This window comes from Lissotriton helveticus, chromosome 2_1 (genome assembly GCF_964261635.1).
Source record: "Lissotriton helveticus chromosome 2_1, aLisHel1.1, whole genome shotgun sequence".
Lineage (NCBI taxonomy): Eukaryota > Metazoa > Chordata > Amphibia > Caudata > Salamandridae > Lissotriton > Lissotriton helveticus.
In genome coordinates, this window is record NC_136059.1 from 1,256,707,318 (window position 1) to 1,256,729,821 (window position 22,504).

General features: G+C 44.6%; 1 protein-coding gene across 1 annotated transcript in view; it reads left to right on the forward strand.

Annotated features, from left to right (window-relative positions):
* Positions 1 to 22,504, forward strand: part of TSPAN5 (tetraspanin 5) — a 325,789-nt gene that overhangs the window by 225,609 nt on the left and 77,676 nt on the right. The window contains exon 3 of the mRNA XM_078676212.1: positions 21,783 to 21,929. Coding sequence (XP_078532338.1) covers positions 21,783 to 21,929 — 147 coding nt within the window. The remainder of the gene's footprint in view (positions 1 to 21,782; positions 21,930 to 22,504) is intronic.

Consider the following 22,504-nt stretch of genomic DNA (forward strand, 5'->3'; position numbering starts at 1 on the left):
ACGACCTGCATTTGATTGGCCACAGCTGCTGGTCTCGGTTGTTCCCGCCATACTGCAGATTCCGAAGGAGGCTGGAACACAGGCTCTGCTGCAACTAGAGATGGCACCAAAGAACCCAGCCATGGCTTCGCGAGCTGGCAAGGTTGCTGCTCATGATGAAACGAGTGTAAACGGAGCGGAAGATGCTACGATGGAAAAAACAGGTCAGACCTATAGCAACTCTTCTACACGTACTCCGCAACTTCTAAAGTGGGGCTCTGAGAATTTTGGTGTTAAAAACGGAAAGGAGAAAGAGCAGAAAGAAAAGAAGATTGCTACTCGGGACAATGCTACTAATGCTATCATAACTCCAGCTATAATTCAGCTGAGCAACATAGTTTCATACAGGGCAACAATGGCGTATGCCACAATAGCACTTCAGCTTTAGATTCAGCTTTTGCTCCAGCTCCAGTCTCAACTCGAACTCTAACTCCAGCTCCTGTTAAGGGGACAGAAGAGACAAATAAAGTGCAGATCAATGATTCGAGGGCAATAACTGATACGCTGGCACTGGCAGGAGAACTTATAGGTAAAGAACATTTAACTTTCTTGGATTGTCCTGATGATCAATTTGAAGAGGTGGAAGATACCACAATTAGAGCCCCCACTAAAATGAGTAAAGGCTTGGCAGGGAAGAAGGGCAGAGGAACATTTAAGAATAAGACCAAAAAAATGGGCTGTGTGCAATCTGCTGTAAAAACCAAAGCTATAGCTGATAATAGCCCTCTGCGGAAGTGGGTGCAAGCAAAGGGTAGAGTTAAAACGATGGTACTTCGGCTAACAGGTACCAGCCCGCCGGAGGGAGGCTCTCTGAGCGCTCACACAGCAGCAATAACGGTAGCAGCAGTATCTGAGAGCCCGAAGTAAGATCTGCCAGACCAAGTTACACCCCCTGCTATATTCTCAGCCAATGATATGACTAACAAGTGAGATAGAGATAATCAGACCGGGGATCTGAGTAAGCTGTCCGCGCGGTCATGGATCGAAAATGGGGCTAGTCAAGATGATGCATCACTTGGTTTGAAAGTTCAGCTTCTTAGCGCGCATAGATATGAATCACAGCAACATTACTCACAGGTTCGGGTAGATAATGACCAGATGCAGCGCTCATTAAATGAGCTGTCAGGCAAATTGGGAGGCTTGACGCAAGTGATGGCAGATCTCCAACAAAGGGTGGTGGATAATCAAAAATTGACTTCCCGTACTGAGGTCTGTGTAAATAAACATGAAGTTCAGATCACAAATCTTCAAGCTAAAGTAGAGAATGTGGCAAACCGACAAAGAAGACAAAACCTTTGACTTTTTGGTATTCCAGAAAGGACGGAGGGGTGAGACCCAAGAGCGCACATGGTCTAACTTTTTCAGAAGGCATTTCCAGACATTTCTGATTGGGATTGGGACTTACATTTGCAAAGGGTTCATAGACTGCCATTAACACAACGGAATAAGGTTAGCAAAAACCCTCCGCCGTTCTTCATTTATGTGGGGAATTTCCTGCTAAGACACGCAGTGTAACTGAAGGCATGCCCTAATAATCCATTCACAACAGAATCAGTAACTTTTTTTGTCAGGTCTGATTTAAGTAAGATCACTATGGAGAAACGCTGGAAACTGCGACAGTACATTGATCCAATTAAGGCCCTCGGAGGACAAGCGTTTCTTCAAGAACCAGCTCGGATAAAACTACTTAAGAAAGGTCGTATATACTTTTTCACGGACTATCAGGAGGCTGAAAAGATGTTAGCCCAAAGGCGGGCGGGGGTCGCAGAGGAAGCAGTAGGATAGAATACAGATGCCTGCTATCTGCAACCCACTAGGGGACAAGTGGTATAAGGATATATAGTACTTTAATTTAATTTGCTGGGAGGGCTTTTCTTGTTTTATCTACTTTATGAAGCAGAATATGCATATTCTTATGAAAAACATATATAGCGTTATCTAAGGCACTAATATGATGAGAATCTGGAGGAGAGGGGCCACCACTGCTGTGTCTCATGGCTGCATAAACCAACGGCAGCTGGTTAGAGGAATCCTCCTCTATGGAGAAGATGTGGGAGTGCGGGGGGTGCTGCGGTGTGGGGGGTGTATGGGGTGTATGGGGAGGGGTAAAAATCAGTAAAAATGACATGAGGGAAATATATAGTGAGAAAACAAGCGGCAGGAATTCTTTGTTTTTCTTATTCTTTTCTCTCTTAATGTATGATGTAGTAGGAAGGATGGATAGGAAAGGGTGGGGGAAACTTCCTTTGGATTGGATAGAATAAGATGTTTAGCTTGGAATGTAGCCGGATTGAATAGCAGGAATGAACGGAGGCTGGTCTTTGAAGAACTAAGGATGTATAATCCACACATAGCTCTACTCTCGGAGACACATATCTCATATAAGGGCCGTAACTTATTAAAACAACTAGGCTATGATGTAGTTGTCAGTTCTGAGCTAAACGGTTCAATACGAGGCGTTGCAATCTTGCAGCATAAATAATTCAAAGCTGAGATTATTAAAACCTACTCAGATAAAAATGGGAGATATGCTATCGCTCAGCTGTTTGTTGAAGGTAGTAAATACACGTTTTGTGTAGTGTAGGTCTCAAACATAGATGATCCTACGGCTATTGATAAGGTTAATATGGAATTATTGGGTTGGGAGGGGGAACGGTTGGTGATGGGAGATTTTAATTGTATTATGAATTACGATATCGACACTACTAAACGGGGGGCATCTAAGAGGATGCGTAAAACGAGGGCCGCAATTAGGGAAATAGGAAAAATACACTATATGAAAGATGCTTGGCGGATATTACATCCTGATATTGCTGGCTATACTTATTACTCAGCTGCGTATAAATTATGCTCTTGTATAGATATGGCCTGGGTATCTGATAGAATTTTGGAGACAAGCCATATGGAGATCTGCCCACGGGTCACATCTGACCATAACCCCATTCTTCTTTCTTTCAAAATTAAGACTAGGAAGCAGTGCTCCCGTCCTTTTTCATTCCCTAGGCACCTTTTGTTAAATGAGGATTTTATATTAAAACTTAAGTTGCATTTAAGAGAATTTCTCGAAATTAACATTGGCTCAACCTCACATACTGTAGTCTGGGATTCTTGTAAAGCCAGCATTAGGGGCTTTGCTCAACAGTATATATTCAGACAAAATTATGAATGTAAAAAAAGGACAGATGAAACTATTGCTAGAATACTCTTAGCAGAACGACAGATGGCTGAAGCGCTTTTGCAGGGCTCTACTGAAATAGAGGAACTGTGCTATATCTTAGTCGATCTTAAATCCTCCCTCAAAAATTAGCTGAGGAAAAAAAGTCTTATCAAAATGAATAAACCCCATTTATCTCAATATGAGAGCAGAGAAAAAATAGGTAAAATATTAGCTTATAAGGTGGCAGATGATAGAGCCAAAACTCTAGTTAAATCCATTAAAGGGCCTAATAATGTGGCATATAATAACTCTCAGCAAATACTCGAACAATTTGCTAAGTATTACAAAGATCTATATACCCCTGAAAGTAGACCGGTGTTGGGTGATATTTATTTATACTTACAAACTAACTCGGTGAGCTGTATCGAGGATGAACAATCTAATGTATTGAATAACGATGTTACATTGTCCGAAATAAGATCGCCAGTTTTTGCTCTTCCATCAGGCAAAGGGTCTGGGGAAGATACAATCTGTACAAAAAATGCATTGAGGAATTAGCCCCACTATTTAGTATGGTAGTTGAACATATCGGGCGGGGAGGAAAAGCTCCTGAATCATGGAATCTCAAGCAGATTGTATTCTTCCTCAAAAAAGATAAAATAGCTGATGAATGTGGGTCATGTAGACCTATTTCTCTCATAAATACCGATGCGAAAATTTGCGCCAAAATATTGGCTAATCGCCTCACCCCGATAATAGGGGGATTGGTGTCCCCACAACAACACAGGTTTATCCCGGGCAGGGATACTACGACCCACATAAACATGGCCTTCATAGCATTCGATGCTGCCAGGGTTAAGTCAACCCCACTCGGTATGATATTATTAGATGCTGAGAGAGCCTTTGACCGAGTGGGGTGGGACTACCTCTGGGCTGTACTGAAAATATTTGGGATTAAAGGGCAGTATCTACAGTGGATACAGGCCCTGTATGACAACTCTTGTGCCAAAGTCTGCTATGCAGGGATGCAATCAATGCTATTTCCCGTATCTAGGGGAACCCGCCAAGGCTGCCCTTTGTCACCTTTATTATTTGCCTTATCTATGGAACCATTTTTAGCGGCGCTACAAACTCAGCCATGCATAATACCATTTGTTTCAGGTTTAAATATCCTTAAAATAACCGTGTATGCAGACGATATTACAGTCTACTCAGTCGATGCAGTAGAAGCAATGAAAGGTATCATAATGGAAGCTGAGAAATTTGGGCCTGTCTCTGGCTATCGACTGAATACAAATAAGACCAAAGTAGTAATGAACTATAAAACTCAGACTCTGATACAAGGAGTGTGCAAGGCTGCTACCTATCTGGGGGTTAAAGTTTCAGCTAATATAGAAGAAATAGCCATATTAAACTACGAATTGTTATTAAGAGACAATCCACTCATTGAAAAAATGGCACAAGGTTCCTCTTAGCATATTTGGGCGGATAATCTTAATTAAAATTAAGATACTCCCTAAATTCCTTTATTTATTTCGGTCTATTCCTTTTCGTATTAACAACACCTTTTTCAAAAGACTGGAATGTGTACTAAGTAGTTTCATTTGGAGCTATAAAAAAGTGTTGCTCGATTGATACACTGAAACTTTCATTTAGCCAAGGGGGCCTCGATTTCCCACATTTCAAAGGGTATTACTGGTCGGATTTTTTAGGACGTATTCGCTGTTTGCTAAACCCTAGCTATAACCCTTTTTTTATTATGTATTTATGTTGGGAGCAGAATCTAAAATGTTTTTGTATCGCATTAATGACCCGAATTACATTAAGCGGGTCAAATTCAAGACCGCACGGGACATAGCATTTATCTGGAGGGCTATTATCATAAATATAAAATATTAATGTATCACCCCAAACTCCCCTTATGGGACAGCCCAGTTCTTCCAGGTATCTTTCATGAGGGGGGTGGGAGACAATGGGCTAATTTGGACATCAAAAGTTTAGGAGATCTGTATGATTCCACCGGGTTTTCAACGTTTGACAGTCTGAAACTTCTATATAATGTCACAGAGAGCATGCGGTTCAAATATTATCAAATTCGTGATTATTTTTTACGTAGCATGAAACTTGCTAAACTATCAGATTCTGATATATGGGACTGTATATATGTAGTTAAAGATAGATCACTGATATGAAGGTCGGATATAAAGGTTTTTTTTTTTTTTTTTTTTTAAAACCTTTATTGTACAGAGAAGGCTCACAAATACGGGCCTACAACCCAGCGGGCCGGCCACCACAAATAAGAAACAGTCAACAGCACCGAAACGCATACAGAATATCACAACAAAGCATACAGGAAATAAGGGCTAAAAGCCATATAGCAACCAGCAGGGGCAGGATACGTGAAGGTTGATTTTCTAATATAGAAACGGGAATGACAGAATAATAACAGGTAGGAAGTCTCGGAGGGCCGGGGTGGGCCGCGAACAAGCTGCGTTGGAAGATACAGGATAACGCAATAATGACAAACACATATCGATAAAGGCAGAGTAGGAGTCTCGCCAGAAAAACAGTGGCAACCGCCGTTCAGCGCCCACCCACCACAACAAGAACATATCATAACAAACAGAATCGAAAAAAGCTTATCCAATAAAGCCCTCCGTCACACAACCCAAAGAATAAGGAAAAAAAAAACCCCACGAGAGGGGGGAGGAAGGAAAGAAAAAGAGGGAGAAGGGGACAAAAGGGGAAAGGAAGAACGCCACCTCAAGCATGCGCCCCATGGCAAACGAGATCGGGAACCACAAATCGATATACAGAACCAGTAGTAATCGGAGCAAAATTACGTAGTGAGCCCAAGTCACAGTAAGACCAAACAGTTAGTGCAACAAAAATAACCCACCCAGGGGGACATATGCTGAGACCGCGCCCCGAAAAAGAGGACACACAAGAGCCATAGAACCAAAGAATAAGAAAATGAGGGGAGAAAAACCCCAAAGAAATGACAGACCCCCCCCCCCCCCCACCCCACAAGCCCACCCTGCACCCCTGCAGAAGGCTATGGCCTACCCCCCAGCAGCGTGCCTGTCGCCCTAATCAGAACCCGAAATATAGAAGAACTAAAGCAAGATTGAACCATAAAGACAAAAAAGGGGAAAAGAAGGAATAAGGGAGGAAAGCACACGGGAGAGGGCCATAAAACAGAATCATAGGCTCCCACCCTCCCGTCCGAAACAGCAGTGCCCACGGGAAGACAAAGATTCTAAGGACACATTACAGGAATACGACAAGAATCCGACAAGGTCATACCGTTACCAGCCGCTCATCCAACCATTACAAAACACCAGTCCACAAAGGCAAGATCGTCTCATCCCTGTCCTTGTTTTTCCAAATCTGTGGCAGTCCGCCTCACGAAGAACCAGACCATGAGGAACAGGAGGCAGAGAACAGGGAGGTCAAACTTCAATCCGCAGAAGACGTTTCGTGTACCACTTGGATGATCCGGAACAGTCAGAAACCATTGTAAACAATGCAGGCACAGTTCCGAAGATGATCTGAAGAAAGCCGACCCAGCGGAGTCAGCACAGGATCTACGGTCGGCCATTCGAGGAGATGAAGCACAGGAAGAACCACCGAGTCCGGTCCGGACAGGACCCGGCCTACCGACCCACAGCCCAGGAGAGGACACATCACGATGGAGGGCAGCGGAACTCCGCATATCCGCAGAAACGGCAGCCACCGGGTCCATAATTTCCAGGATAGTTCCAGCCGCACCCAGTAGCGACGTAGACGCACACGCCAGGGGGGGCTCAAACGGCCCAGCGAAACGAGCCTCCTCCAGGTTATCAGCGGGTGCGGCCACCGGAGCACCCCAGGAGCGCAGGGCGGCGAGGACGTTGGCAAGTGTAGGAACACCTTTACAGTATCCGGCTTCTGTGCCACATCGTGGACCACCGCCGCCCATCTCGGCCCGGCTGAGATATACAGGGTCGGCCGCCATTTTGGAAGCCCGGCGGGGTCGCGGCGATCCTCGACCCCGGCCCGGGCCGCAGCAGGGCAAACAGAATTCAGCCAACCACCAGCAGAGGTACATCCAGAGCAAGAAGGGGGGCCACCAGAAGAAGGAGGATCGCAGGCCCCCCAATGCCACCGGCCCCGGTCTCCGAGTCCGGGCGGAGGCACTCAAAATGGCCGGACCGGAGAACAAAGGGGGGGGACAAGCCACATCTACGGTCAGCCCCGTCAACGGAAGGCAGCGCCTCCACTCCAGGCCGCGGGACCGCCTGATCAGGCCAGAAAGCCGCAACCGGCCTATCTGCACAACCGCCTCGTCGGCCGAGCCCACTGCGCCATCAAAGGCCGGCCATAGCGTAGCGCCCCGTCCGGGCGCCGCAGAGGAGACTCAGGCCAGTCCGCTCCAAAGGCCCCGAAGCGAGCGAAGGCACAGCTCCGGAACCACGGCACCCAGAGACAACCAGAACAGACGGTAAGTGCCTAGAGATCGTCGCAGATCTACAGCGTAGCAGAAAGTGTCTTCCCGGGGCAGGATAAAGGCAGGATTTATGTTTCGAACAGGAAAGTAGACGGAGCCGAGCTAAAGCACGGCCATCTCGGACGCGAGCTTGGCTCCTCCCCCCGGATATAAAGGTTTCAACTCACATAAAGAAGATGACTGTGGAAGATTGGCCGGTAGGTGGAGTCAGAAAATGGGGTTTACTATTAATGCTAACACTATCTCATTTGCACTTAGTAATATATGTAAGTCAGTAAGTACATTCCTCGAATTTGAGGCTGCAGTTGTATAGAACTATCTGCCTAATATACTATACCCCTGAACGGATATCGAAATGGTCACTAGGTAATCCTATTAGTGACCGGAGTAAATGCCCAAAATGCGATTTATTAGCAGCTGACCTGCCACACATGTTTTTTCAATGTCTATCATTGAACATTTTTTGGCAGGGGGTCCAAACAACTATGTCTCATAAACTCGGAAAATCTGTTTTATTCTCAGCATCAGATGTGTAATTGGGCCTACAGACAGGTGATCAAAGAGATCTTATAAATATCTTACTGGCTTGTGCTAGGCTGTCTATAGCGCGGGCTTGGATTGCACGATCGCCACCAGTGACGGTGGAATGGTGGGATACTGTCAAAGACTTATATAGCATGGAATTAGCATTAGCAAAACTAGGAGGACCAAGTCATTGCATGAACTTGAAAAAATCTGGGGAGAATCTGTGCAAATGTAGAGATAAAATCTTTCCACTTTTTTTTCCCTATGGTTACTGATCTACTCTCCTATCCCTTCATGTATCTAGTTTGTATAATATGAATAATTTGTATAATATGGAATTATGGAGCCACAAAACCATTTTCTCTTTGTTTTTCTTTTTCCTGTCTTTTTTTTTTCTCTCTGGGATTTATATATTGTTGTTTTGCTACTATGACCTCATGTTATCAATAAAATGTTTAAAATTAAAAAAGATTTTAAGTGGATTGTATTGCCAGAGTACGCATCGTTGATGATGTCTCTGTGATAATTTGGCTCTTTTGCCTTTCTGATGCCTGCCTATCACTGACTCGTAACCCATATACGAGTTATTTTGTTATTGTATACTTCATGTCTCCGGCTAACAGAGCTTGAAGGATGATCATGTTGAGAGAATTTGTCCTCGAAATATTTTGGATACCAATGATGATACACATAGACATGAAAGGGTAGGTTGGGAAAGTGAAGAGTGTTTTTCTTATGCATATGGTCTTTCTTGGTGGACATGGGTTTTGCTTTTCGGTGTGGCTTGGTGACCTTAAACAGTGGACTCTGATGGTGCCCTGAAGTAATTGCCAGTGGCTGCGATTAGTTCCAACATCGCAACCATCACATTTTGTTTTCATCAATGCAGTGTCCCATGTAGAATAGGTATGTCAAGATCTGGCCACATCCTCACTGTGCTGCAGGACTACCAACTGCACCTCCCTGATCACAACTAACTATTGCTTGTATTTCTCTTCAGAGAGAATCCGGCAGTTTGAGCTGGACTGTTCTATTAGAGCACGACCAAAGATGATGGTTGATTTCTGTCTGAGGTTTCATGTTGGCCAAGCGATGGACTGGGGTGCAGCCACGAGTAATGATGAGTGGCTGATATTAGTTAAAGCATTACACCCATCACTTTGTGTGTTTATCATAGAGGCATAATTATATGTGCCTGGGTATGAGTTTGGTTTTTGGCTAGTTAAAGTCCCATGGCTCATAAGTGGTCTCTGCACGATAAGGCATTGTTGTCTATGATCAGATTTACCTATAGATTGAAGAAGAAAAGTCAGTAGGGACGTTGCTCCTTTAAGCTATGACCTTGGAGAGGAAATAATTAAATGTACGTACTTTCAGATTTTATACTTACTGGATTGGAAACAAACTAGCTTACGTTGCATTCTTATATTCATTGGGTGGAGAACTTCTCGCAGAATACGTTTGCTTGCTGTGAATAAGGTTGATGTGAAATCTATGCATTACAGATAAGCCACCTCCTCTCTGGACCTGTCGGTTTGGAAAAGTTCTTCCAGCAATAGATAGTTGAGGAATGAGTTCCAGCATGCACGGGCCTAGGTCATATGAAGATTACTATACTTGGTTATGTTATCGTGTTTCAAATTATTTATGACTGCGACCTGTTATTATCATGGGGATTGGGATTTATGATATGTACAAGTGGGTTTGTCTTGAATATTTTTATCCTTTCTATGAACATTTTGATGGGGTTTGATTGGGAATCGAGAATGTCCTTCAAATTTGATGGGGGTGCTATAAAGCAGCCTAGGATTCTTGAGTTTGTGACATTGAGTGGGGCTGTAGGTTTTAAGATGGTGTTAAGGAGGGTTTGGTTCAGTGTATGCATCCTTTTGAGTTGAAGTTGGATAGGGGCATATGAAGAACACTCGTCTGATGAAACCAGCAAGTGTTTAGGACAGCAGCATTGAAATTAAAAGTATTCTTTAACCCCGTCCGCGCTAATGACAAAGCCAGCTTGTCATGGGCGTTACCTGCGCTACGCGGATGACGAGCTGGCTTTGTCATAAACAACGCGATTTTGAAAAATCAGCGCACAGCGGGAAAACGCGGTAGCGCGGTAGGGGTTAAGATCGTTCGAGGGCAAAGTAGAGGATCTTGATGGTGGAGTGGGTGCTTACCCAGGGGTCAGTTTGAGAGACTTATTGTCTGGGAGAGTCTGTCTCATGTCTTCTTCCAAGTTACTAGATTTGATATAGGATTCTGGAACCGATTTGTTCAAGTTGTTTGTTTTTTGGCTAGACCGTTCGTGTTGTTAAGGCTCAAATTGATGGTAGCCACGTCTACCGCTGGAAAGTCCCTAGGGTAAAGAGGAGGATGAATCTTGATGGTGGAATATGAGGTGCAAACTGTTTGGACTGCACAACAAGATTAATTTTGTGCTTGAGGGTTACGGCTGACAAAGCAAATAAAAAAAATTAATGATTCCGTTTTTTACTGACATGAACAGGTCGCAAATGAAATGACTGCTTTAGCACGACAATGTTTTAAAGTTGACATGAGTGGGCCTAGCTGTGCTTTGAATTCACTTGCATATTGCATATTATTTGAAAGGTAACGTGTTCTGGTTTTTCTGTCTGGACACTAGGTTGGACAAAAGTCCTTCAGTATTTAAAATTAATTCAACTAGTTTTATGGTTCGTGCTGTAACAATTGGAGAATGTATTTATTTTGTTTCGAGATGTTGCTGAAGGAAGGAACACAATTGACTATCATTTCCCCATTTCGAACGGAGGTTGTTTTTATTGTTTGAAAATGCTTTTGTTTTCTATTGTAGGACATAATGTATGGTTATTCATAGGAAGTAATACAAAAGACGTTTTCATGTTGTATTTTCTATTTAACGGTTGGATGACAGGAGGAAACCTACGCTTCATACCACACTGTCCGTATGACTTCTTTGTCTGAAAACATACATTGAATGTATTCCGACCTTCTATTAGTTAGTTCTTTGATTTATTATTTGGTTTATAATGGACCGTATTTGGTTCTGGCTATTGACCAGGATAGGGCACAGTGTCCACCGCTATGCTGAATCTTGTATATAGCATTAATATTTTTAATTAGCTATTGCCTTCTGTAATGATTTCTATCATTTTAAATAAATGTTCATGGTTTGTACTAGAACTCCGTTTTGTGTGGATTTTCTAGTGCGGATTACTTGTGTGGATTTTACGATGAGGGTTCTCTGAGCTCTACTGTATTTTTATGTCTAGGGCTTTCGTCTTTTGCGATCCACACATAACCCTTTTCCATCAAATCGAGCTTTTCAATGGAAAAAGAGTCGACACACATGAGCACTTAATTTAGAGCTGGGATCAGTTGTGTATTTTCAGATAAGTGGCAGACTTTGAGTGAGGGATCATGTCATTAACTTAGAATTAAAGTTATAATTTAAGCACCTTGCTATCCAGACGTTAATTATAGTAAAGATGCTTCCAGTGTTGTGCTACTGTTTTTGCTTGGTCTTCATATACAGAAGCAGTTGTAAGACATGGAAATGATTGACTAGGTTGCTTTCATTTACAATCTTAGGAAGAGATGAAGCGGTTGAGTCCAGTACAGGAGGTGGGGAATATTGGGTATCCTAAGGACTTGGATGAAATTAGGCTTCATTGTGCTTTCCAAAACTGCCAATTTTCTGGAGTCAGAAAAAACAGTTTTGATTGAAAGTAGTACCTTTATCCCATCAGGGTTGGAGAAGTCTGACATTGATTTTGGGCTAGGATTTGAAATGTCACCTCTGGGTTTAATTGAAGGTATGAGAAGGCATATGAAGGTGTTAATACCTGCCTTCTCTTGCCATACTCGCGCTCATCGCCACTGCAAGAGGCGTGAGCTCTGTGTGAACAAATCATAAAAATTGCATTAGGGATGTTCCAGGCAAAGCATGAGTCTTCTCTTCTACTTTGAGGCAGTGTTCCTGCGACATAGGGAGCAGCAGTTTGGCAACCACAGAAAAGAAGTATGTGTATGCATAGATATTGGAGAGAAACATCTGAGTAGAAGGGTATGCTGTAGGGATCCCTTTCTTAGTTTTATTAATGAAGCCATACATCACTTTTCACTTATACACCCTGTGAGTATATCCAGATTGGGAGCATTATCTCTATCCCATGAAGCATGTTCTGCCATGTGTGGCTTACGCCTGCTCAGCTTGTTCACATAGTTTTTCCGTTTTACTAAAGCACCGCAGAGGGTCATGCAACGATCAAGAGATACTTTTCAGAGCTCCAACTACCCCATGGAGTGATCAAGAACGTTTCAATCCATGTTTGTTTATGCCGAATATTTGTGTGTTGTCTGTCCTTGCTAGGTGGATGCAGAGTGGCTTTTTGTTTTCAAAGTGCTTTGCCAATTGAAGATCAGGCAAACAGGCTATTGAAGTACAATTTTTGCACATTTTTCCACAGAGCTTCAAACATAGACTAAGGAAGAAAAGTAAGGCATCATTGTTAATTACATGATTTTGTCTTTCCTCTTAATTTGAACGTTTTTCACTTCAGCAACTGAATGACCCTTTTCAAGAGCGAAAGGTAACATCTGCATGCAGGAGTCGATATCTTTTTTCCTGCTCAGATGCTTTAAAACCAAATAGTATCTCAAATGGTTACCACAGCCCAGTAATGAAGGTGTCCAGTGTCTGCACCCACATGGATATGAAAGAAAGGTTTTGAAGCAATTTGTCCTCCATTGTTGAACTACCAGCAAGGACCTGTGCTACTTTTCACTGACTTTAATGATGTTTGGATTAGTCTCTGATTTGTGACAACATTGTGAATAAAGTAGACAACTGAACTGAGCCATTTAAAGGCAAGAATGTTTCTGCACAATGCCCTGAAATGTAGTATCCAATGGAACCCTCACCCTGTTCCTACAGTACCTACCTTTTGTAATTAAGCATTTGTCCTTAGAACAAACCGTCCCTTCTTTGGGTGGAATATTCAAAGGATTGTCAAAACTGTCTCTCATATACATATATACTGCCAGGCAAAACATATTTTTTTTTGGCCGACCTGGTGCTAATTCCTTTTTGCTTTGTGGCGGGCTTACAAGCAAGTTGGCACACCGGCAACAGAACGCTTAAAAAAATCTTGACTTAAAGGATGCTTCTTTTTGGTCCTGGGAGCGTAACCATCAGGCTATATACAAAGCCCCAAGCAAGAAGATGCCTTGTTACTTCCTGCAGTTCCAGATGTATGTGTGCCTGTTCTTGGAGACTTGCTGCTGGAGGACCTGCGGTAGAGGCTGGTATGGGATCCAAATATGTTCTTAAACCTAAATATTGGCTTTGGCGGTGCCACCGCGTGGTTGTATATGCGGCATTTTTGGTGTATTTTATCTAGTCTTCTACAAATGCCCATAACAAGAGATTCGAGATAAACTCCTTCCTTTAGTCTGAAGTTGCTTTAAGTACAACAGAGCTTGTCAAAAGTCCTAGGCTGCTTCCTTCCTTACAGGAGTTAGTGTATTAAACTCACACAGCAGTTTATAATTTGGTGATCTGACTTTGGTGCACTAAATCAGTACCGGGCCTTTGCTGACCACCTATATCTTAGGTCTGTACATGAACACTTTTAGTCTACAAGGGTATGGGTAGTTTAAAAGGCTTTTTTTATCCGCATCCTGTATTCTTGAAGCAGAATTTAAGTTAGTCTTAGACATATGAGTTATGGACTTGAGCGGAAGCCAAACAAATTCATTAAAGGGCCGCAATCTTGGGCTGCACACACTGCAGCTGGAACCTCGCTTTGCCTGTCTCTGAAGATTCAACCTGAGTATGCGCTAACAAAATAGCTTTGCGTATTCTGGGCCCGATTCATTAAAGTAATCTGAGACAAAATTCTAACTTTACGACTTTTGGTGTTCACAAAGGGCATTTAGGAGTAGTACAGTTAGGAACTTTACTACTCCTAAATGCCTTTTGTGACTACCGAAAGTCGTAAAGTTAGGATTTTGTATCAGATTACTTTTGTGAATCGGGCCCTCTGTTTCCTTTACAGTGTCTGAACTATGTTACGTAAGTTTGGGTTCTTTGGCCCTATCCAGACCTGGGCTGAGAGACAACCTGAACAAAACCCAATAAGCTCACAGAGTTCCTCTTAGTGTGCTGTCATTCTGCTGGAAATTTATGAATATGGCAAAGGACACCTTAATCCTCCGCCTCCTGACATATCCTTGTTCACTGTGAATCAGTCAGAAAGAGGACTCTGGCGTTAGTGCAGCGCAATTTAAAATGAGGTTTATGGCATCTGCAAGATTAAGTGTGACATCACTTCATAAAGTGGAAACATTTGTTTCACGTGTAGAAAAAGAATTTACAGTAGTTGGATTGTTATTCAGCACTGGAATAATGTGGTTGCACGTGGTGCATGAGGGATTATATCTACAGTATCCATTTTGTTCCTTAAGACAATTAAAATTGGCTCTGCGGTTCGGATGCGTACAGTAGGTGTAACATTCTGCTTGTTGGAAAGCACATTGTAAGAGTAAATCTTGAAAAGTCTACTTTTTATAGTGTTTTTTTGTGTTGTTTGTTCACTGATATATTGCATAAACAGTAGTAGTAGTTAGATCGCCAGTAACACAGGCACAACCAATCTTTACTTTGGTCACTTTCCTCTTTACCATTGTGCCCCTCCCCTCTTTCCCTCCCCCCACAGAAATAATTACATGTATATATGTCACATTCATGGTCCATAGAGTCATCAGAGAGCTCCTCCCTCCCTCCGCCTCCCGGCGCTTCTAATCACGTTGTCCCCATCATGTTGACTGCCCTCCTTATTTACATTCCTGGCCCGTACACCTCCATGTAAGTGTCTTGTGTGCTCTCCACCAAGTACTGCCCACTCACGTTCAGACCCTGAATGTCTTGTAGCATTTTCGCCTTTGTCACTAGATCCTATCCTACCCGTCATCTGTTGTACTCAGCAAATGTGCGTCGCCTTCGGCAGGGCCCACTCCACTGTGTCTCTACTCCACAGAGAGACTAGGGGAGCGCGCTGCTCCAACCATCCGATTGCAATGCTTCAAAAGTCAATGACCAATGCCAGCAGCAAGAATTTCCAGCGCAATCCCTCTCTGTGGGGCTTTTTCACCATACTCGGGAGTCGCTGTCCAGGGGCCTCCTTAATCCCAATACCAATCACCCGCCTCAGTCCCACCGCAACACTTGCCCAGGACTCGCGCACCTTGGGGCACAGCTAGGCCATATGTAAAAAGAAAGCTCCCACCATTCCGCAGCACAGGCAGTCTGCCAACCTACCCATATACCTTCTACTTAACTGGGGTCAAGTAGGAGCGGTGCAGATAGTTGAAGGGGATCAGCTTCAACCTAGCGTTGCTTGAAACTGGCCTAGTAAGCTCGCCTGTCTCCACAGATTTCCTTTCTGTGATGGGTTCTCCCAACTCCTCCTCCCAGGCCGGTCTAGCCGGAGAGTTCCCCCTAGCCCGGTGTCCCTCTTGAGCGCCCCATAGAATATAGACACCCGCTACCGTGTATCGCCCATGGACATCAACAATTGCAGTGCTTCTGACCCTCGAGGAGCCCTCGGAAACCATTTTCAAATCTCCGGGGCCATACTAGCAGTTTTTGCATACTATAGAAATTGTCCCGGCCCCACCGAGAACTCCACGCATACTGCCTCAAACTTGACTAACCGCTCCTCCAGGTACAAGTCTCCCAACGTCTCATAGACTCATTCTCGCCAGCAAGCTACAGACATGGCCTCGCTTATACGTTTAAACGCCACCAGCGACCAGAAAGTCAGCTCAGTCCCAAATGGCAGCCTTTTCATTCTTTCCCATATCGCCTCCGTCTGCCGCATCAAATAGAGGAGGTGCCGCAGCACTCTTACCCCCCCACGTCAATAACTCCCAACAGTGTCATGAACCCATACGTCCCCAGGAACAGCCTCTTCTCCCAGTTATTCTCCTCTGCTGCCCACTTTGTTGCGTGTTGTAGCTGAGGCGCATAATAATACAACTTAGTGTCTGGCAATCTCTTGCCCCCTCCTCCTGATAGTTTGTGTTGATAGTACCAACCTGCTCCTTTTGCCAACCCACACAAGTGAGATCAACATGCTATCCAGCGCCCTGAATGAGCTACATGCAATTGTATGGAGTGAGTTCTGCACAATACACAGGCAACAAGGAAGAAAAATCATTTTCGCAAACGAGATCCGACCCGCCACTGACAGTGGCACCAGGTTTCAGAATATGACCGATTTTGCCAGCCCCTCCATCAGCTTATACATGTAATGTCGTCTCTGGCCCTCTGCATTACGCGCCACCATAACACCAAAATACCGTAAGGCCTTCGTCTCCCACTACCACTCTAGCGGGGGAGCTCAGGCCCTGGTCATTCGCACAGCTCCCCCGGCAGAAACAAGGCTGTCTTATGTCTATTGACCTTGAAACCCGCCACAGCTCTGAATTTATTCAGCAACAGGGCACCGATTCCCTTTGGTTTCTCAAATTAAACAGTACATTGTCTGCATAGAGCGATATCCAAGGCATACTGTTAAAAATCTGTACCCCAAAGTCACTTAAGTCCCTGCAGAGCCTCACCGCCAGCTGTTCCATGGCCAGTGTAAACAGCAGTGTGGAGAGGGGACACCCTTAACGTGTACCCCGCTCCACCAGCCAATCTTCAGAAACCAATCCACCACCACCGACCGGGCCAGAGATGCACTATAAAGAAGTTTCACCCAGCCACGAAAACAAGGACCAGACCCCATACGTTCCAACAACTGCAAAAGGTGTGTCACGACAATCCTCAACAGCATGCAGCACATGAGCCAACCTGCGCAAGTTCACAGACGTACTTTGGGCCAGAATGAAGCCACACATATCTTCGTGCACTAGTGTCCCCACCACTTCCCACACCCATTCTGCAAGCCCCTTACACAGCACCGTTGTGTCTGCATTCAGCATTGTCATGGGCCTATAAGCTGCTGAATCAGTTGATTCCTCGCCCAGTGTTAGTACCATACTAAACACTCCTACTTGGAGTGTAGGAGGTAGTTTCCTTCCGCCCTCGCCACCTTGCTTCCTTGAAGGCCTCCATCAGTGGCATCTGCTTAGTCTGCTATGGTTACCAATGCCTCAGTAGTGGCCAGTAGGTGGGACACCCGCGCCCTGAGTGTCGTCACCTCAGCTTACAAATCGATAATGGTGTGTTCAGCTGTGATGACTGTCCGCCACCTTGCGGAAGGTCCACACGAAGAAAGCCCACATCTATGGACACCACATCAATCTTCCTCTCAAGCGCAGTGCGTGAGCCCTGTATGGCGTCCAACAGAGCAGCGCTTGATGGCTCCTCCTCTTGTGGTGGCGCACTTGCCCCCAGCAGCCCTGCAGCCCTCGTGACTGAGTCCTGCAGAGTAGTATATTGTGATCATATTGCCTTGGGAGCCCTTGGCATCCTTGTCCTTCCCCATTGCAGGAGGCCCAAATCGCAGGAGGGGGTTCTCCATCCTCCCACTCCAATCACAGCATTTCCTCCCCTAAGCCCAGGTGTCCCCCTCCAGTCCTGTGCAGCTCCGGATCCTCGCCATCCTTAAATAGAAGGGTGGGAAGTGAATAGTCAGAGAAACACACCTTTTAAAATCTCTGGACTGCACAACGGCCCCTCGCGGCGGGATGCCTGGCTTTCACCTTGCGGATACCCTGCCGGGGTTATCTCACAGGGGAATACCAGGACGGGTTCCCTAAGCAAGCGCTTAGAAACCGCTTGGTGATTTGCGCTATATAAATTCCTGTACATTTACATTTACATTTACATTTGCTGTAGAGCCGTGCTGCACACCTCCTCTCCGCCCAGTCTCAGGATGCCCTCTAGCTCCCGGGTTCTCACTGCCTCAGGCCCAAGCAGTCTCTGCATGTTTCCCTCTCCTGCTGGGCTCCACAGCTCCTCCAGAGCGGCTCACGCTGCCGCCTCTTCTTCCTCTCCCCCGAGGGGCTACTCACCAGCCCACAGGTCCTTCACAGAGGGTCACTTGCAGGCTCTGTGCCCACATCCTGCCTGCAAGGGAGGCACCACCAGCGTAGCTCCAACTTTAGTGCCGACACATGCACCGCAAGCCCAAGTCGCTACGGGCCCACTACGAGATTGAGTGGGCCCAGTCGTCAGACCCCACCACTGAACGCCTCACAGATCACCACCAGCAGCAGCAGCTCAGGTATCACTGATCAGAGGCTCCAGTTTGACGCACTTTCAACTGGGAGGCAGGCTAATGCATGCCACGCCCAGGCAGACCTCAGGCTCTCCCACCATAGATAGGCCGAACCAAATTGTTCTGGCCTCTATGCGCCCACAGCTCGGTTTGCCAGTCAATAGGTGGGGGTGCGGGGGCAGCAACTCCTTGAGTCTTTGCTTAATACCGTTTATTTTCAAGTGTGGCTCACTACTTCAGTATTTGGCATGATTCTGATTCGGGGCAGCGGAGCACTCTAACCACACATCTGATCAACCATCTTTCTAACCTACGTTAAGGAGAAATTCTTCTAGTAGTCTCTTGAAGCATGTGAAGGAGGGGTTGGTTCTGATATGTATTGAGGCAGAGTTCCAGATTCTAGGGGCATTGCCTGAGAAATAGCGTAGAAGGTTTTTTTTGTTTGTGTCTTTTGTGGGGGATGAGAAGGAGCGTATTGGAGCTTCTTAGGTTTCTTGATTGACCTGCTTTTGTGAGTTTGGCTGCGAGGTAGTCTGGTTTGCTAGTGTGTAGAGCTTTGTGAGTGAGACAGGCCGTTTTGAAACAACATCGTGCTTTGATTGGGGGCCACTTTAGGTTTTGTAGCATGGGAGGTGATGTGGTCATGTTTCTTAGCTCCTCTGACCATTTGTGCTGCTGCATTGAGGGTAGCTCTCATGGGGGCTACTTGTGCTTTTGGTGCTCCAGTGAGTGTGGCTCTACCATAGTCTAATCTGGATAGAACCAGAACTTGTGTTGCTGTTTTTAGGTCATTGGTTGTAAGGAAAGGCTTGATTTTGTTGAGCTGTTTTAGGCTGTAGAAGGCATTCTTTGCAGTGGAGCTTATGTGAGATCTCATGTTTAGCTTGGAATCTAGAGAGATCCCCAGAGATTTATCTGAGTCGGATAGTGTGAGCTTCTAGTTTAGGGAGTCCAGGTTGTTTATCCATTCTTGGATCTGTGTGTGGTGTTGAGATTGGAGAAGGCCAGAATTTCAGTTTTTTCTTGGTTGAGTTTGAGGTGGTTGAGTGATAGCCAGTTTTGAACTTTTGAGAGTGTGGGGTTAAGTCAGTGAATGTCGGTAAGAGAGAATATTTATAGGTAAAGCTGGGTACCATTCGCATATAGGTGGTACGAGATATGTGCTTGTTTTAGGATGGTGGTGAGGGGCTCCATGTAAATGTTGAAGAGTGTGGGAAGAGGACCGGACGTTGTGGTACGCCTCGGGTTATGGGAGAGATGTCGGACATGGAGTTGTTGATTTTAACGAGTTGGGAATGGTTAAGTAGAAATTTAGAAAACCATTTCAGAACATTGCCATCAGCTCTGATAAGTTTTTGAAGGGCATCTAGAAGTAACTTCTGATCAACTATATCGAAAGCCGCATAGAGGTCAAGGAGGTCAAGAAGGCCAGTGTTGCATCCCTTCCTGAAACCCGACTGGTGTGAGTCAAGTAAATTGTTGGTGTCTAGGGGTTGGTTGAGTTGGGAGAGAATACATTTTTTGAGGATTTTTGCTAGGAAAGGAAGATTGGTAATGGGTCTAAAGTTCTTTGGCTTGTTCTGGCCTCCATCATGTTTTTAGCAAGGGGTGACTTAGTCTTGTTTAAGGCAGTCGCGTATCAGCACGTTGGTTAGGGAGTTGTTAATGATCTTGGTCCATAGATGGGTTAGGGTGCATTTGAGGTTTTTAGCCAGAGCCTCAGGTAGTGGATCTGCGAAGTGGGGTGAGGATATGGAATTGGCAATCACCATGGAGATGTCTTATTCTGTGAGGGGTTTGAAGACCTTCAAACTCTTGAGTATGGAGGATGGTCTTTGGTATTGGGTTGGTCTGGTTCTTTAAGGGGGAGGAGTCTCAGTTTTGAGGATTATGAAGTGAGCTTGGGTTGGGGTTATTTCGGTTTTGGGTTAAGAGTTGTTGGGTTGAGTTTATGTGTGATAGTCTAAGGAGAGCTCGATTTTGTTGATTTTCTCATTTTAGAATTTGGCTAGGTAGTCGCATTGTAGTTTAGAGGCGGGAGGATTTTCTTTGGGAGGTTTGGAGGTTTGATTTCGTGTGTTGAAGAGCTCTTTTGGGTGTTTTTTGGTTTTGTCTAGGGTATTTGGAAGAAGATGGCTTTCTCTTTGAGGATGTGTTTTTTGTAGTTCCCGCATTCTTTTCTGAGTTGGAGGGGGTTGGTTGGGGATGGGTTTGCTCTCCAGAGTCTTTTAGCGGCTCCGAGTTGTTTTCTTTAAGGGTTGAGGACTTTGTTGATCCAGGCGACGGGGTATCTCTGACCTTTTTGTGTTTCAGGGGGGCTAGTTGGTCAAGGGCAGTTTTCATTGCTGCGTTGTAGAGGGTAGTGAGCTCATCAGTATTGAGGTTGTCTGTGTTTCGTGGGAGTAGGGATGATATTTTTTATTCCTAGTCAGGGAGAGGGATAGGATTGAGGTTTTTGCCCCATTGATGGGTAGTCCGGGCTAGGTTGGTAGGCGCTGTAGCTTGGTTAATGTTGAATAGAATGATGTGGTGGTCTGACCAGTGAATTGGGCGAATGTGGACTGCTGATTATATTGCGCCTTTCATCTGATGTACTGGCACCATCGCAATATCCGTATACTATTTCTAATGTGACACTGCTGTAAAAGATCGTTTTTCAAATATCCCTAGGCTGAGATACCGCATAGTCTTCGCTTGTGAGGCATTTTGTTTTTTTTTTACTATCATTGTGTTTAAAGCTCACTTATTGCTTACCATTGGTTAGCTTCATTGTCACAGTTGCTTGCTCTTTTTTGGGTCAGTGTGCAGGCTGGACACTTTTTTTCGTTTTTGCTTTCAGCCACTGTACAACATGGCTAGAAACAGTGACAAAGCTGGCAAATCTTGAATAGGCCCCACCTATTGGCTTTTCCAGTGTTGGTTGTTTGGGATAGTAAAATGAAGTGGCTTATAATGACATGGGGGATGCTTCATGAGTCCAAGAGGCGGATATTAAATAAGGTTGATCTTACTACAGCTATAGCATAAATGGTGAATTTCAGCCGTGAGCCGCTAAGGCGATCTTTTTCACACAGTTTCTCCATTTTGCTCTGAATGCACTATTCAATAATTACAATCCTTCAAAAATGCCGTATCTCTGTGGTAGAGATTTTAAAAATGTTGGAGCCGTCTGGGATGCTGGCTAGGTAAGAACTGCACTCTAATAGTCCTATCGACAGCTGTTTATAGAAAACGAATGCTGCCAATTATTGAGATTCCTGAAAAACACGGTATACATTGTATCTGAACTTGAACAGGGAAGTTATAATTTTCTTTTTTTTTTTATGTTCCCCCCTCTTAGGGAGTTCTTTCCAACATCTCCTCGATCACAGACCTGGGTGGCTTTGATCCTGTATGGCTTTTCCTGGTAGTAGGCGGAGTTATGTTCATTCTGGGATTCGCAGGATGCATTGGAGCTCTACGGGAGAACACCTACCTTTTGAAGTTTGTAAGTAGTGAAACGTGTCAGCTGTTTTTGTTCACTGGACAGTTTTTATCTTCTATCTATGGAAGTCCTTTGCTGCATCATTATAAGCATTATTTCATTAAAAATTAATTACTTGCCCTCTTTTTACTTTCCTTCAGAAAAAAAGCCCTTCCCTTAGACCCTTAAAGTTTACTTTTTATTTATGTTTTAATTTTGAGACCCTCTGTGGTTGGTTACAGAAAGACTTCCCTATTCTCTGCCCTGTTTTTTCTATCTCTGGTATTGATCAGGTCATTTTTCTCCTTAAATACTACTAGACCCAGCAGGTAAGTGGTTGCTGTTTTGATATACTAACGGTTATATCGCCTGGAGACCTACAGTCCATGGCTAAGTTTTTAGGCAGCCCTAAAGATACACCTTGTTGCTGTCCCAGAGCTGGTGTGTGGCTCATTGAAGTCTTATTTAGAGAGTAAGTTGCAATAAAAGTGCTATTTGAAAAGTGGATCTTCATGTCACTAGATCAGATAGTGATGGCTCACCGAGTACCACATCTTGTTCTCCAACTCATGTGTTTGGAATCCTAATGGAGTAAACAT